Source organism: Herpailurus yagouaroundi, unplaced genomic scaffold (genome assembly GCF_014898765.1).
Source record: "Herpailurus yagouaroundi ecotype Mexico unplaced genomic scaffold, PumYag 67294, whole genome shotgun sequence".
In the NCBI taxonomy this organism is placed as follows: domain Eukaryota; kingdom Metazoa; phylum Chordata; class Mammalia; order Carnivora; family Felidae; genus Herpailurus; species Herpailurus yagouaroundi.
In genome coordinates, this window is record NW_024420122.1 from 15,860 (window position 1) to 32,862 (window position 17,003).

General features: G+C 35.6%; 1 protein-coding gene and 1 pseudogene across 1 annotated transcript in view; one reads left to right on the plus strand and one right to left on the minus strand.

Moving 5' to 3' along the window:
* Window positions 1-7,235: 7,235 nt before the first annotated feature.
* LOC121024879 (MICOS complex subunit MIC27-like) overlaps window positions 7,236-17,003 on the plus strand; it is a 63,636-nt gene continuing 53,868 nt past the window's right edge. Inside the window, exon 1 of the mRNA XM_040467181.1 lies at window positions 7,236-7,403. Coding sequence (XP_040323115.1) covers window positions 7,251-7,403 — 153 coding nt within the window. The 5' untranslated portion in view covers window positions 7,236-7,250. The remainder of the gene's footprint in view (window positions 7,404-17,003) is intronic.
* Window positions 10,393-11,906, minus strand: LOC121024878 (vacuolar protein sorting-associated protein 72 homolog; annotated as a pseudogene).

Sequence of the window (17,003 nt, forward strand, 5' to 3'; positions counted from 1 at the left end):
TATTAATAAAGGATAAGAACCATGTGATCATTTCAATAGATGCAGAAAAATCATTTGACAAAGTACATCCATACATAATAAAAACCGTAAACAAAGTAGGTTTACAGGAATATACCTCAACATAATAAAGGCCATGTACTAAAAACCCACAGCTAATATCATTCTCAATGGGGAGAATACTGAGAGCATTTGCCCAAAGATCAGGAACAAGACAGCAATGTACACTCTCACCACTGTTATTGAATATAGTACTGGGAGTGCTAGTCATAGCAATCAGACAGCAAAAAGAAATAAAAGGCATTCAGATCAGCAAGGAAGAAGTAAAAGCTTTACTATTTGCAGGTGACATAGTATTATTATGCAAATAACCTGATAGACTCCACCAAAAATCTGCTAAATCTGATGAAAGAATCCATTAAGTTTGCAAGATATAAAATCAAAGTATAGAAATCTGTTCCATTTCTATACACCAATAATGAAGTAGCAGAAAGAGATATCAAGGAATGAATCCCATTTACAGTTGCATCAAAAACAATAAGATACTTTAGAGTAAATTTAATTAAAGAAGTGAAAGACCTATTCTCTGAAACTATGAAACACTGAAGAAAGAAATTGAAGGACACGGAGAAATGGGAAGACATTCCATGCTCATGGACTGAAAGAACAAATATTGTTAAAATGTCTATACTAGCCAAAGCAGTCTGTACATTTAATGCAATCCCTATCAAACTACCACCAGCATTTTTCACAAACCTAGAACAAATAATCCTAAAATTTGTTTGAACTCACAAAAGACACTGAATAGCCAAAGCAGTCTTGAAAAAGAGAAGCAAAGTTGGAAGCATCACACTTGTAGTCTTCAGGATTTATTACAGTGTTTTAATGATGAAAATAGTATGGTACTGGCATAAAAATAGACACAGACAATGGAATAGAAAGGAAATCCAGAAATGAACCCACAAATACATGGTTAATTAATCTTTGACAAAGCAGGAAGGAATATCCAATTGGAAAAAGACATTCTCTTCAACAAATGTATTGGGAAAACTGGATGGCAACATGCACAAGTATTGGACCACTTTCTTATATCATACACAAAAACAAATTAAAAATGGATTAACAACCCAAATGTAAGATCTGAAACTATAAAAATCCTAGAAGAGAACACAGGCTTTGACATCGGCTAGAGCAACTTCTTTCTAGGTTTGTCTCTTGAGGCAAGGGAAACAAAAGCAAAAATAAACTTTTGTGACTTCATCAAAATAAAAATCTTTTGCACAGTGAAGGAAACAGCAAAACTGAAAGGCAGCTTATGGAATAGAAGATATTTGCAAATGATATATTGGATAAAGAGTATCCAAAATACATAAAGAGCTCAACACCCTAAAAACAAAAAATCCAATTAAAATGGGCAGAAGACATTCATAGACATTTTTCCAAAGAAGATATACAGAGGGCCAAAACACATAAAAGATGTTCATTATCACTGATGTTCAGAGAAATCTGAATGAAAACTACAATGAGTTATCACCTCACACTTGTCAGAAGGGGTAAAATCCAAGACATAAGAAAGGTTAGTGACGGTATGGAGATAAAGGAACCCTCTTGCACTCTTTGTGGGAATTCAAACTGGTGCAGCCACTGTGCAAAATGGTATGGATGTTTTTCAGCTCATTAAAAATAGAAGTAACCCTATGATCCAGTAATTGCATTACTGGGTATTCACACAAAAAATACAAAAACACTAATTCAAGGGGTTACATGCACTTCTCTGTTTATTTGCAGCATTATTACAATACGCAAACTATGGAAGCAGCCCATGTCCATCAGTAGATGAATGGATAAAGAAAATATGTCTATATAGAAATGTATACATGTAAATGTGTATATATATGTTTATATACACACATATATATATACAATGTAAACATATATATATACACACATACACACACAGTGGAATATTTTTCAGCCATGGAAAATAATGGAACCTTGCCATTTGCAAGAACATGAACAGAGCTAAAATGTATAATGCTAAGCGAGATAAGTCAGTCAGAAAAAGAAAGACAAGTACCATTTGATGTTACTCATATGAGGAATTTAAGAAATAAAACAAATGAATGAAAGAAAAGTAGACCCAGAAACAGACCATTAACTAAGAACAAACTGGTGGTTACCAGATGGGAGGTGGATGGGCAATGGGTGAACTTCACAGTGGTTATTAAAGAGTACATTTAAGAGGTGTCGGGGTGGCTCAGCCAAGTTAAGCATCTGACTTCAGCTCAAGTCATGATCTTGCAGTTTGTGAGTTCAAGCCCTGCATTGGGCTCTCTGACAGTGCAGAGCCCACTTCAGATCCTCTGTCTCCCTCTCCCTGTGTCCTTCCCTCACTTGTGCACTCTCTCTCAAAAATAAATAAACATTCCAGGAAAGAGTACATTAAAAAATCCCTGAATTTGTCATAAGTTTTTGAAGTTCATTTTTTAATTCTCATTCCAAATAGTATCCACATATTGGAATTTATTATTTTTAAGTTTCTCAAGTCTTTCACTCCATTTTGCTTTGTTTATTTATTGAGGAAATCAGGTTATGTCATTTGCCCTATAGAGTTTCTGAATTCTTGAAAATTTTTTAATGAATTCCTAGGGTGTCTGTTTCACTGTCTTTATCTTATGTATCAAGGTAGTATAGGGCAGCTAACTGATAATTCGTATTTAAATTGAGAGCTGGAAGATTTTGCTTTAACTTCATTAATCTTTATCCTCTACTAAAAATTTCAGTCCTTTCAAATACCAGCATACTCTAATTGTGTTATTCTACAAAACACACCTAGCAGTTTCATAATAAAATGACATCACTACTGCCAACAATACAATTAGAAACATTATGAAACACATTACTAAGAAGTTTTAAATTTTTTGTTGTTTTTACATTTGTATTTTTTGCTGTTTTCTCTGTCCTTTGGGTATATTGCCCATTAGGAATGGACAGTCAGGGGTGCCTGGGTGGCTCAGTTGGTTGGGTGGACAATTTCGGGTCAGGTCATGATCTTATGGCTCATGAGTTCGAGCCCCACGTAGGGCTCTATGCTGACCTCTTGGAGCCTGGAGCCTGCTTCGGATTCTGTGTCTCCCTGTCTCTCTGCCCCTCCCCTGCTCACATTCTTGTCTCTCTCTGTCCCAAAGGTAAATAAACATTAAAAAAAAAAAGGAATGAACAATTAATTGCATGGTTGTAGGTACACTATGAATTGTTCTTCTCTGTGCTCATTGCCTCTACATGGTTTATTTCATTTTCCTTTTAATTTTTAAGGCTTACCTTTTTAACTTTACATTTTTAAATTGAAAAAATTTTATACTTTTCACAGGACTCTTTAGTAAAAAAAAGTCCTTTGCTACGTGGTGATACATTTCTAAAGCAGAACTAATAATTAGGGACTGTTTTTATGTTAGACTATAATTAATGCTGTTTATTACAAAATAGCTAACACAATTTCTTATAGAAGAGAGCTTTAAATTTTAATTCTGTTAGTAAAGAAGAGGAAACCCCTATGTTTATGTTCCAAGTGAAGTTGGATAAGGCACTATTTTACCATATTATTTCAGCTGTCATATTGTGACCTGGTTGGTGTCCCTTCTGTGATCCAATTGGTCTTATATTTTTTTCACATTTTTTGGTGATGCTGGTATTTAAAATAGTTCTCATGCATAGTGCACAAGTTTATCTTGTGTTTTTAAGTGCAAGAAATATGATATTCCTTATAGAGAAAATATGTGTGTTCAATATACTTTAAGAATGAGTTATAGTGCTGTTGGCCATAAGTTTAATGTTAATGAGTTAACAATGTGTATTAAATAAGGTGTTTCTATTTTTTTAAATCCTTTTTTAGAACTAAGGTGTTTTTAAATGGAAACACGTATATCAGGGCACCTGGGTGGCTCAGTCGGTTGAGTGTCTGACTTCAGCTCAGGTCATGATCTCACAGCTCATGAGTTCAAGCCCAGCATCAGGCTCTGTGCTGACAGCTTGGAGCCTGGAGCCTGCTTTGGATTCTGTGCCTCCCTCTCTCTCTGCCCCAACCCACTCGCATTCTGTCTCTGTCTCTCTCAAAAATAAATAAACATTAAACAAAATTTAAATGGAAACACGTATAAATCAAGGTTACATATTGGTCAGCTGATGAAAACATAACCAGAGACTTACGAGAAATTAAGTGTTTATTTTCCCTAGGAGCAGTGTTTCAGTATTCCTTAAATAAATTTTCACAGCTACTTTGTGAATTGCAACTACTGCAAATAATGACAATCAACTATAGTTTGATTACAGAAGTGTTTGGAAGGTTTGTGTCTTATATGGGAGTTATCCTGATGCTCATCTTCAGTCTTGGTTTTTGTAAATCTCTTTTACAATAGAATTTTGTCCTAAAACCTGTTAACTTCTGGAGGAAGCCAGTTTTTATCTCTCATTAATTTTAAACAAGTCATTTATAATTTTGAATTGACAAATCATTATTTTGAAGTTACAAATAATTTTAATGCAAGGTCTTACCTTGTGAAAAGTACGATTGGCTTTGTTCAGTTTTAATGCTCTTTAACAGCTTTATTAGCTTGTATGTTTGCATACTACCCCCAAACTCTAATACTTTTTGAATATCTTGTTTAATTTTCTAAATCAGGAATTGACATTTTTTTTTCTATAAAGGATTAGTAAGTTTTTAGACTGTACAGAACATAAGGCCACATATCCTTCTTTGTTTTTTGTTTATTTTTATTTTCATAAACCTTTACATATTAATAAAAAAATTTAGTTCAGAGACCAGGCCAGATTTAGCCAAGAGCGGTAGTTTGCCAATTCCTATTCTAAATTTTTCACTGTGGTATGCAGTCAGCTGCCTCTCTTTGGGTAGGGATCCCTTCTTCATCAGTATAACCTGTTTTTGAAAAGCCTGAATATGCCAATGTGCTATTTTCTTTGGACCAAAATCTTGGCCTTTTTTGTTTAGAGACAACAAATATGCTATATTTTATTGTTATTATGTTTCTCAACCAGAGCCTGATAAACATCAAATACATGGAGGAAGAAAAATGAAGTGTAAGCACAGCCACTTAACATCTTCGTTCAGGGAGGAAAGATTGAGGAGCAAAAATTAATTGCCCATTTACCAAAGACAAATCAGTTTTACATTATACATATAATGTTTATGATTACCATAAAAAGAAAGGCATTCCCATGTTTTTCAGATATATAACCTGGGACATGAGCATAGTACTGTCCAGTAGGAATTTCTTCAATCATGGAATTACTGTGTATCTGTGCTGTACAGTACACTGTTGAGCATGTGAAATGGGGCTAATGTGACTAAGGAAATAAATTTAACATTTTACTTACTTTCTTTTAATTTAAATAACCACAAGCAGCTAATAGTTACCATATTGTGCAGCATAACTCTAAGAGTTTAAGTAACTTGTCCAGATTTAGACAGTTCCACAACTGGAATTCAAAACCAGGCCTGTGTAACTCCTAAGCTCATGTTTTTTCCATTATACCACACTGCCTCATAAATAAAAGGTGGATTGACCCTACCCTACTGAGTAGAAAATGTAGTAAATGCAAATTTACATAGGCATTTTTCAAGATATATTAACTTCTTAGGCCACTAGTTTAGTTAATCTAGACTCTGGAGCACTAGATCATAAATATCAAACAATGTGAACATATTTTATAGTTTATATAAAATAGTTTTATGTTATTGTATTATGCAAAGTAAGAAATACACTCTGAGAAGATTTGGGTATTGAAAAATATTTAGGTATTAACTTACTTCAAAAGTGGTGTTTTTTTTTTTTTTTTTTTTTTTGTATCTAAGGAATAAGGTCTAACCAGGTGTTTTAAAATAGTTTTTAAGTGTAAGAATTGACATTCTTTAATCACTTCAGATATATTAACAAGATTTCTCAGGTGCATGGGAGAGAGTATCATTGATTGCATCAGCTTTAATATTTTTTTGCTGAAAAATGACACAGATATGATGTAGAAATCTTATTTCATTAGTGGATACCAAGTGTAAAAAAATCAAAAGTAATGTCTTTTGGGAAGGCAGGCCTAGATAAATTATTCTGTGATGCTGGCATATGTACCAAAGGGAAGCTTGAAGGAAAAAAACAGTGAACAAATCTTTATCAGTTTTGAATCTTCATTTTACCCTGTGTTTCTGGAGTCTCAATCTAAATCAGAGTTATGCCTGGCTCAAACAAGAAATTGCCTAACTAGTTTCAGTAGCTTCCCTTATTCTGCTCAGAAAATATTGAAAACTGTGTTAGAAATGAAGGTTAGACACTATCACTGTTATCAGAGAACATGTAAAATTCTTTGGCTAGTATTTGTTCCAGTTCTTGTACAATTACACTTGTGTGTAATCAAGAGACCTCTTTCCTCTGGATGTCCTTTGTCAATTTCATCAAACCTCCTTTCCTATGTAAAACTTTAACAGTATTTGTTCCCTGGAAAGCTTTTCATTTGGCCTTGAACACATAATCTTTAGGAATTATTTTGGTACCTGAATGAACACTGGAGCACTTTGTTCTAAGAGCCAGTGATTTTCCTGCATTCTTATTTCAAATCAAGCTATATCTGAAACAGAGGTCACTTTTGGCTTTAGATTAAGCACGAGACAGAGAAAGAGCAATGTGTTGAGAAGTTAGGAAAAAGGATTTGTAATGGTAAGAAATAACTTTTATAAATAAGTTGTATTTCAAGATACAGCTTGAATCACCTAGTACTCCTTATCACCCTAGTCTTTTACTTTCTCCATAGAATTTATCATTTTGTAATATGTCATTTATTTATTGTGTTTATTGCCTGTTTGTGCTCCACTAGAATGTCAGCTCCATAAGTGCAAGAATCTTTGTTTTTTTTTACTGATAATATCCTAGGCATGGAGGGTGTGGTCTGATAGTATTTCCTGAGCATGGTCTGACACTTATTTGTAGACTGAATGAATACCATGATCTTTTCTACTTCATCACTCAGATTTTGTATTCACTTCTTAATAATTATTTTATTGATATGTTCTACATGAAGTACACAGTTAAAAAATTAATAAAAATAATATTTTACCATCTAGTATGGTAAGAGAATTTTAGGAATTATATTCTAAAAATGTATGAAGCAATTTGGAGTGCTTGAGTTTTTACTACTTCAAATGAAACCCATTAGTGTTCTAGGATATCAAATTTATCAGGAAATGGAAGATGAGGAGCTTTTCAATTAAAAATATGTTTTTGATATATCTTTCTCAGATGGGAAAACTGATAACCATACCTGCAGGTCTGATGTGTGCATCTATAAGTGTACATGCAGCCAAAGAAGAAGAATTGAAAAAGCAGCTAGTAAAACCAGAGCAGGTAATTTGCCTACAAAAGTTTGTGAATTTTGTATAACATAAATATGCAAAAGCCATGAGTGTTTTTTTTGAGGTATATCCATTCATCAAAAATATATCTTTAATGAAAATGTTAAGCACGTTTTAGAAGTTGAAAGAGGGACACATAGGTGGCTTAGTCAGTTAAGCATCTGACTTTGGCTCAGTTCATGATTTCGCAGTTCATGAGTTCAAGCCCCACATCGGGCTCTTTGCTGACAGCTTGGAGTCTGGAGCCTGCTTCAGATTCTGTGTCTCCCTCTCTCTCTTCCCCTTGCCTGCTGACACACTCTTTCTCTTTCTCTCTCAAAAATAAATATACATTAAAAAATATAAAAAGGAAGTTGAAAGAAATAGTTATAGGGTGTATCAAAATAAATACTGTTTTTTTTTATATTTAAATCAAACATCTAGGAGGAGATTCAGATAGTGGAGGAGTAGGGTGACCCAGGCTTGCCTTGTCCCTTGAAAACAGCTAGATAAATATCAAATCATTCTGATCACCCAAGAAATAGATCAGAGGCCTGAGTGAACAAACTGCACAACTAGAGATGAGAAAAACTGCCACATTATGGAAGGTAGGAATTGCAGAGAGTTGATTTGGAGGATAAAAGAGCTGTGGGCATTGAGGAGGGGAGGGAGCCCTGATCATGACAGAGGAGTGAGAATGAGAGAGAATGTGAGGAGAGAAAGCGACAGAGAAAGAGTGAAAACACGCACAAATGATTGCATGAGAAAAACCTCTTGCCAAAACCCACTGACTTGGAAAAGGAGAAAGGCTAAATACCATAAGTTTTTGTAAGCAATGGAGTGCAGAGTCTGAAGTTTTGGAGGTCTGTCCCATTGCCAGTGTCCTCTGGTGGGCTTAGCAGTGCTCTGGTGGGGAAGGAGGGCAAAAAACCAGGAGCAGGAAGGGTGGCCTGAGGATCCCCAGGGTTGCACGAGGAGAAGCACTTCCCTTTCTTGTATTGCATTTGGGAGAGGTGGCATGGCCTCTCCAGGGACAAAAGACATGGCAGGCACCATTGAGTGTCCCCGTTCACTAACATAGAAACAGGGATGCCAGGTGAGTGTGGCAAGCCTTAGCCATCAAAAGGAATGAAATTTTGCTATTTGCAAGTATATGGATAGAGCTAGAATGTATTATGCTGAGCATTAATAAGTCCATCAGAGAAAGACAAATACCATATGATGTCACTCATATGTGGAATTTAGGGAACAAAATAGATCAATATGTAGCATGGGGGGAAAAGGGAGGGAAACAAACCATTTGACTGTTAATGATAGAGAACCAACTGAGGGTTGATGGAGATAGGTGGGTGGGGTATGGGCTAATGGGTGATGGGTATTAAGGAGGGCACTTTTTATGAAGAGCACTATGTGTTATATGTATGTTACAAATAACTAAATTGTACTCCTGCAACCAGTATTACACTGTATGTAAGTAACTAAGATTTAAATAAAAGTTGGAATAAAAATAAAGCATCTAAAATCCTAACTTCAATGGAAAAAAGTTACTAATTTTTCTTAGTGAATAACAATGTACAGGGGCTTAGTAATTATAAGCAGTTTGATTTTTTTTCTCAACAAATTTATGTGAGCATGCCTGATATTTGCAAACCTTTGTTTAAGAAATTCATTAAGACCTCAGTTTTGAAAGTGACCTTGGATATTTTCTAGTTTAGTCTTCTCTATGGTTCTGTAATCCCCTCTATGATAGGCACACAGAGTGGCCATTTATCTTTTACAATAATGAAACTCTGGATAAAAGAACCTAAGGCAGTCCATCCATTTTCTGGCAGCTCTCATTTTACCTAAGGTCTTTCCTTATGTCAAACACAAACCTGTCTCATAATAAGTTCTATCCATTTGCTTTGCTGCTCTTCCGTTGGTGCTATACAGAAAAAATTTCATCCCTCTTCCATAAAACAACACTGCATATTTCAGTTATACTTTAACTAATTTTGCATACTGGATAAGTATATTATTAACTTTAATCCTCATATACCATAAATTGGAGTTCTTGTGTATAATGATCATTCTTTGCCAAAAATATGTAGCGTAGTGTTTTCTAACAGATGTATTTTGACAACTATAGAATAGAGTCAGATTCTGACTTCTCTTGTTCTAGGTAATATATTTCTATTTATACTATCTAAGAACACATTCATTTTTATATTTATATTTAAGTGTCCTTACAGTCAACCTTGCTTATAATTTACCTTTAACCATGACATAGTGAAGTTGGAGTTCTCTAAAATTAATTCAACCTCTTTACATGGGCTACTGATAAGCTATGTCTTTTTCCAGTCTGTACTTATGCATGTAGACTAGGGACAATTATGCCTGTTTAACTTAAATCTTACTGATCCAGTCTATCATATCTAGTTGTGGTTATTGATTTCTCCTTGCCATTGTACTTTTTTTAGGGGGATCTTTCTCTTTTATTAGATTAAAAAACACAAAACTGTCGTAGACTATGGGTCTAGAGTTCTCTCTTGTCTAGCAAAAGAGCAGGACTCAGGATTGAAAGTGAGAGATGGCTAATGTCCGGGAAAAGACAAGAGCCCCGAATAAGGGTCTTTGTCCCATTTTTATTACAATCAGAAGGCTTACAAACATGGCGATGGACATGCACAAAGGGACAATGAATCTGTGAACATTAACTTGTGGACGTGAGGGAAAGGGGTTCTTGAAGATATTCATGGTTAGGGGTTTGGGTTAATACAAAACAAAGTCCGGGCACCGGGCAGTTGGGAAGAAGGTTCTTTACAGCGGATATGAGGCAGCATCTCTGTTTATCTTAGCTAGCCTAGGGGATGAGACAGATAGGGGAAATAACATCAGGGTTAATAAGGCACCTTTTCTTTTGTTAACCGTCTCTGCTCTGGGCTGCTTTGCCTGCAGTGCAAGGGTCCATAGTCTAATTACCAGTTTACCTAACCTGGCCCTATCCTCTTGTGAAAGCAGCTTTTCTGCTACAGTACTAAATAGGGGGTGCTTCCACCCTGAATATCTAATCTTGTTTATTTTATATACCTATATATTGGGTACCTTTGCACCCGTTCCTATTTTAGGCCTTTGCCTCTCCCTCTCTATTCTGGGGGCTCTGTACCCAGTCTCTATTTTGGGGTGCCTTTGCACCGCCCTGTTCCTCGTGCCTTTGTGCCTCCCTATTCTCAGGTTGCCTTTGCACCCTCCTATTCTTGGGGTGCCAATCTGGTGTACCCAAACTTGTGTGTGAACATGTTATGACTTTGTATTTCTTTATGCCTTGTTAACCCATTGGTGTAAGTCCAGGGGATTCCTAAGCTTATCCCCCACATGAAACCAGGAGAACTTTGGGAAAAGCTCAGAGATGACAAAGGGGAGAAGCAGGGAGAGGAGGGGGAATGTTAAAAGCCCCAAGTCAGGGCAGGAAAGAAGTTTCTAAGGACTAAACATCTCTTTATTTGACTATAATTTCCTGGTGGTAGGCTTGTGTCCCAGAGCCAGCCAGGGGCTTGGGATCTGGTGGGCCAGGGCCCAGTACTGAGGCAGTGGGTAGCAGCCTCTGGGCAGTGCTCTACTACTTGATGATCTTGAAGGCTCAAGCAGTGGCACAGCTGATGTCTGTGACATGGTCCTGGTACAGGGTTGGGTCATGGGTCACAGGGCAGACCTCTGGAACAGGGACCTTTGGGAGCTACCCTAGAGGACATCATTCCTTGAATGTATTATCACTAAAAGTGGTGAAGGTATGGGAGCAGCAAGCAGGAGGCATGATGGGTTCAGGACTGTCATGGGTAGTCAGTGCAGAAGCAATGGGAGCAGTATCCAGTCCTTCCACGTTCACATTCTCTTCTTTAGGACCTGGCTCCCCAACAAGTGGCATTGTCACCAAATGATAGGTGTTTATGGGCCTAGGGCACTTCCACTTCTTCTGTACTTGCTTTTTGTCAGCCTTGAGCTGTACATATGTCTCTAGTGAACATAAGTTGAACTCCTCTGATCTTGTTCTCCCCTGTACCCAAAGGAATGTCTGTAATGTATGCTCACCTGTAGACTGATGCATGGAATTCTGTCAGAGCCATGTTCCTCTAGTTCTAGTGGCAGTAGTGCCTTGTCTTCTCAGGCCTTCTGAGAGCTACCAGCTGGAGTGCTGACATTTCGAGTCCTCAGGCTCTTGAGAGGCTCCTTATTGCTTTGGTAACTATTCAGAGCTTCCTTCTTGGCTCTTCTGCTTCTCTATCCCTGAATGGTTCATCCCCTTCATTGATGTCAGAGTCCTAGTCCACCTAATCCGCTGTGTTTGACTGGGCCCTTGATACTCATCATCTCCTAATTCCTCTGTGAAACCCCCATAAGTCATCTGATAGAACTCCTCTTCCTCTCTTGTCTCTACAATCCCAGAAAGCTGGTTCCCTGCCGTCTTCCTGGGGACCTGGCCCTTAGCCAAACTCATACTGCCTACTGAGACTGTGCTACTAACAGCAACCCCTCACCCAGTGCCCTGTTCACCATTGTACTTTTTATCTTTTCTAGTCTTAAGTCACCTCAGATTTATCTACATTCTTAGAGAAATATATGTAAGTTTGAATCTGAATTCTGACTCCACCACTGACTAGTTGGATGACATTGGAGAGAATTCTTAATGGTGGCATAAATATATGAATGTACCATTATCAAACTACAGTTTACATAATTTTTTGGAAACTTAGCATATTTCCAGTTATTATGCTAGTATAATCAGTACTTTGATAAAATACCTTGTACACAAATCTTTATGTTCATCTATCAATATTTACTTAAAATAAATTTCTAGAAATGGAATTGTAGGCCAGAAAGCATAAAAAATATCAATATAGTGAGGTGCCTGGGTGGCTCAGTCAGTTAAGTGTCTGATTCTGGCTCAGATCATGATCTCATGGCTTGTGAGTTTGAGCCCCTCATCAGGCTCTGTGCTGTCAGCTCAGAGCCTGGAGCCTGTTTCAGATTCTCTATCTCCCTCTCTCTCTACCCCTCCCCAACTCGTGCTCTGTCTCTTTCTCTCAAAAATGAATAAATGTTAAAAGAAATTAAAAAAAATATATCAATACAGTGCCAAATCGAAATGTATAAAGGTAGTACTCATTTAACCAAAAATATTTCCTGAATTCCTCTTGTATGTGTGTGAGGCACTGTTATAAGAGGCACTGTTATAAGCACTGAGTAATGTTTTATTAATTTTCATTAGCAGTCTGGGATAGATCCACTTCCCTACATACTTGTTAACTATTAGTGTTCTTTCTCTTTTTTATTAATCTTAGAGAGATGATGATTTTTTTTTAGCTTACTTTGACACTCATCTTGGAAAACTGAAAATCTAGGTAGGAGGGTAAGTAGCATTTGTCCCAAATAGTTGAATTTACATATTACTTAATTTTCAAGTAACTTTGAGCTCTTTATTATAGAATACACAGAATTCCTTGGTATTTATTGTATTTTACAATACATTTAAAATAGAATTTAATTGAATTACTTATCTAAGTTGGTTGCCAGCTAGGTACTAGAAAATATTCCCAAAGATGGGAACCAGTATTTGAAGAACTTAGAATTATGAAGGAATGAAAATGTGATTTGCATGCAATATTTCCAGGTAAAGTGAATTTGGCTCTTTTTAAATTTATTTACAATAAAGCCTCTACTAAACCAAAACATGATTGAGGTGTTCTGGTTAATTGAATCTTCTGGTAAATTTGTGGTTAACTTGAAAATCCTTTTATAGTTCAATTCTTGTTGGTTAAACATCTTTTTAAAAAGTTTCAGTATACTCCTATCTTATTAAGTACCATCTGGTGAATATAATTAAATTTGTCTATTAGGAACCTGCAGAGCCAGGGGGTAATCATTTCTTTAAACCATGAAATTTGCATTATTCAGATCTGTAAAATGATGCAACTGTGCTGTGTGTATACAATCAGCCATAGATATCATTGCATGTTACTTTTTTAAATATTTCTGTGATATGAGTTTGACTTATTGTCATTGGCTTGTTTTTACCAAAAAAATAACAGAGAAGAAATACTGATTTGAGGGTTCTAGTTACTTTGGTTCAATTTAATTTAAATATGTTTTTTTTGTGGCTTTATAGCTTACTTAATCTAATTAGAATTCCTGAGAGTACAGACAAGTTGTATTTATACAGTAAGTCCCATTTAAGCCCTATAGTAATCTATAGTAAGGCTTCTAATCTATAGTAAGAATGTTCTTCCTTCAGTGGAAACAGAACTCTCACAGTAGAGTTGAAATCTTTTTTCTCAACTTTATATCTGACAAATAGGAATTATATGTATGTATGTGTACATATATATGTATATACACATATATATGTATATATATTATATGTATGTATACATATATATGTGTATATATGTATAAATGGTATAAAACTTGATGTTTTGACATGTATATATTATGAAATGATTATCACAATGAAGCTGATTATCAGATCTGTCACCTCAAATACTTAACATTTTCTTTTGTGTATGTTTGGAAAGGAAAACACTTAAGATCTACCCTCTTAACAAATTTCAAGTATACAATATGAATTTCAAGTATATAATACAATATAGTTAACTATAGTCACCATACACTAACTATATTTCTAGAACTTATTCTTTAATAACTGAAACTTTACTCTTTGGCCACCTCCACATTTCCTCCTCCACCCACCTCTGGTGACCACTATTCTGCTCTGTGCTTCTGAGACTTTGTATTTGTTTGCTTGTTTGCATTTCAGTTCTAAGTGAGATTGATCTTGCTTTAGTTGGATTATTGGCATTTGTAATTTTTTTAATTCAAGTATAATTAACATACAGTATTATAGTTTTAGGTTTACAATATAGTGATTGAACAATTGTATACATTTCTCTGTACTCATCAAGATAAGTGTATGCTTAATTCCCTTTATCTATTTCACCCATTACCCACCCTCGTTAATTTCCCTGGCAACTACCAGTTTCTTCTCTGTATTTAAGAGTCTGGGTTACTTTTTTTGTTTTGTTTTTAATTTAAATTTTAGTTAATGTACAGTACAATATTGGTGTATTGGTTTCAGGAGTAGAATTCAGTGATTGATCACTTACATACAAAACCCAGGGCTCATCACAAGTGCTCTCCTTAATACCCATCACCCATCTAGTCCATCTCCCACTCACCTCCTGCCATCAACCCTCAGTTTATTCTCTATCCTTAATAAGCTTTTTTGGTTTGTTTCCCTCTCTTTCTCACCCTTTTCCCCAAATGTTCGTCTGTTTTGTTTCTTAAATTCCACATATCAGTGAAATCATATGGTATTTGTCTTTCTCTGATTGACTTATTTCACTTAGCATAATACATTCTAGATCCATCCATGACATTGCAAATGGCAAGAGTTCATTCTTTTTGATGGCTGAGCAATATTCCATTCCTTATATATATACCACATCTGATTTATGCATTCACCACTGAATGGACATTTGGGCTTTCTCCATAGTATGGCTATTGTTGATAATGCTGCCAATAAACATTGGGGTGCATGTACCTCTTCATATCTGTATTTTGTATCCTTTGGGTAAATACCTAATAATGCCATTGCTTGATCGTAGGGAAGTTCTGTTGTTAGGTTTTTGAGGAAACTCCATACTGTTATTTTGTTCTAGTACCATACCATTTTGATCACCACAGCCTTGCAATATAGTTTCACATCCAGAATCGTGATGCCTCCAGCTTTTCTTTTTCAAGATTGCTTTGACTATTTATTTGCAGTCTTTTGTGGTTCCATATCAATTTTTGGATTGTTTCTTCTAGTTCTTTGAAAATGCTGGTGGTATTGTGATAGGGTTTGCATTAAACGTGTAGATTGCTTTAGCTAGTATAGACATTTTAACAATGTTTTTTCTTTAAAATAGGAGCATGGAATTTTTTCCAATTTCTTTCTGTCTTCTTCAGTTTCTTTCATAAGTTTTATGAGTACAGATGTTTTACCTCTTTGGATAGGTTTATTCCTAGGTCTGTTAATTGATTTTGGTATAATTGTAAATGGAAACATTCCTTTTTCTTCTGCTTTATTACTGGTGTACAGAATTGCCACAGGTTTCTGTATGTTGATATTATATCCCATGTCTTTGCTGAATTCATGCATTCTAGCAATTTTTTTGGCAGAGTTTTTCAGGTTTTCTACATACAGTATAATGTCATCTGCAAGTAGTGGAAGTTTGACATGTTTCTTACTGATTTGGATGCTTTTTCTTTCTTTTTTTTTTTTAATTCCTGAGGCTAAGCCTTCCTGTACTATGTAAATAGTAATGGTGAGAGTAGACATCCCTTTCTTGTTACTGACTGTAGAGGCAATCCTATGTTTTTCCCAGTAACAATAATATTAGTTGTGGGTCTGTAGTATATGACTTTTATGATGCCGAGTTATGTTCCATCTACACCTACTTGGTTGAGGGTTTTTATCAAGAATGGATGCTGTATTTTGTCAAATGCTTTTTCTGCACCTATTGAGAGGATCATATGGTTCTTACCCTTCGTTTTATTAATGTAGTGTATTATGTTGTTTGATTTGAAAAACTGAAACTGCCCTGCAGCCCAGATATAAATCCCATTTGATTGTGGTGAATATAAATTTTTTTAATGTACTATTGGATTCAATTTACTGGAATCTTGTTGAGAATTTTTGCATTCATGTTCATCAGGGATATTGGCCTTTAATTCTCGTTTTTAGTGAGGTCTTTGTCTCATTTTGGAATCAAGGTAATGCTGACTTGATAGAATGAGTTTGGACTTTTCCTTCCATTTCTATTTTTGGAACACTTTGAGAAGAATACGTTTTAACTCTTCTTTTAATATCTGGTAGAATTCCCCTCAAAGCCATCTGGCCCTGGGCTTTTGTTTGTTGTGAGATTTTTGATTACTGACTCAGTTTCTTTGCTACTTATGTTTTTGTTCAGGTTTTTTGTTTCTTGTTTCAATTTTGGTAGTTTGTATGTTTCGAGGAATTTGTCCATTTCTTACAGATTGCCTGGATTCCCTTACAATTTTTCATAATACTGTCTTTTAATTGTTTGCATTTCTGTTGGCTGTGATAACTCCTATTTCATTTGTAATTTTATTTATTTGCTTCCTTTCTCTTTTCTTTTTGATAAGTTTGTCTAGGGGTTTATCAATTTTATTAATTCTTTCAGAGAACCACCTCTTAGTTTTGATGGTTTGTTATAGGTTTTTTTTTATTTGTTTCTATACTGTTTACTTGTGCTCTCTAATCTTTATTTTTTTTTAATTTTTTATTTTTATTTTTTTATTTATATATGAAATTTATTGTCAAATTGGTTTCCATACAACACCCAGTGCTCATCCCAAAAGGTGCCCTCCTCAATACCCATCACCCACCCTCTCCTCCCTCCCACCCCCCATCAACCCTCAGTTTGCTCTCAGTTCTCAACAGTCTCTTATGCTTTGGCTCTCTCCCACTCTAACCTCTTTTTTTTTTTTCTTCCCCTCCCCCATGGGTTCCTGTTAAGGTTCTCAGGATCCACATAAGAGTGAAACCATATGGTATCTGTCTTTCTCTGTATGGCTT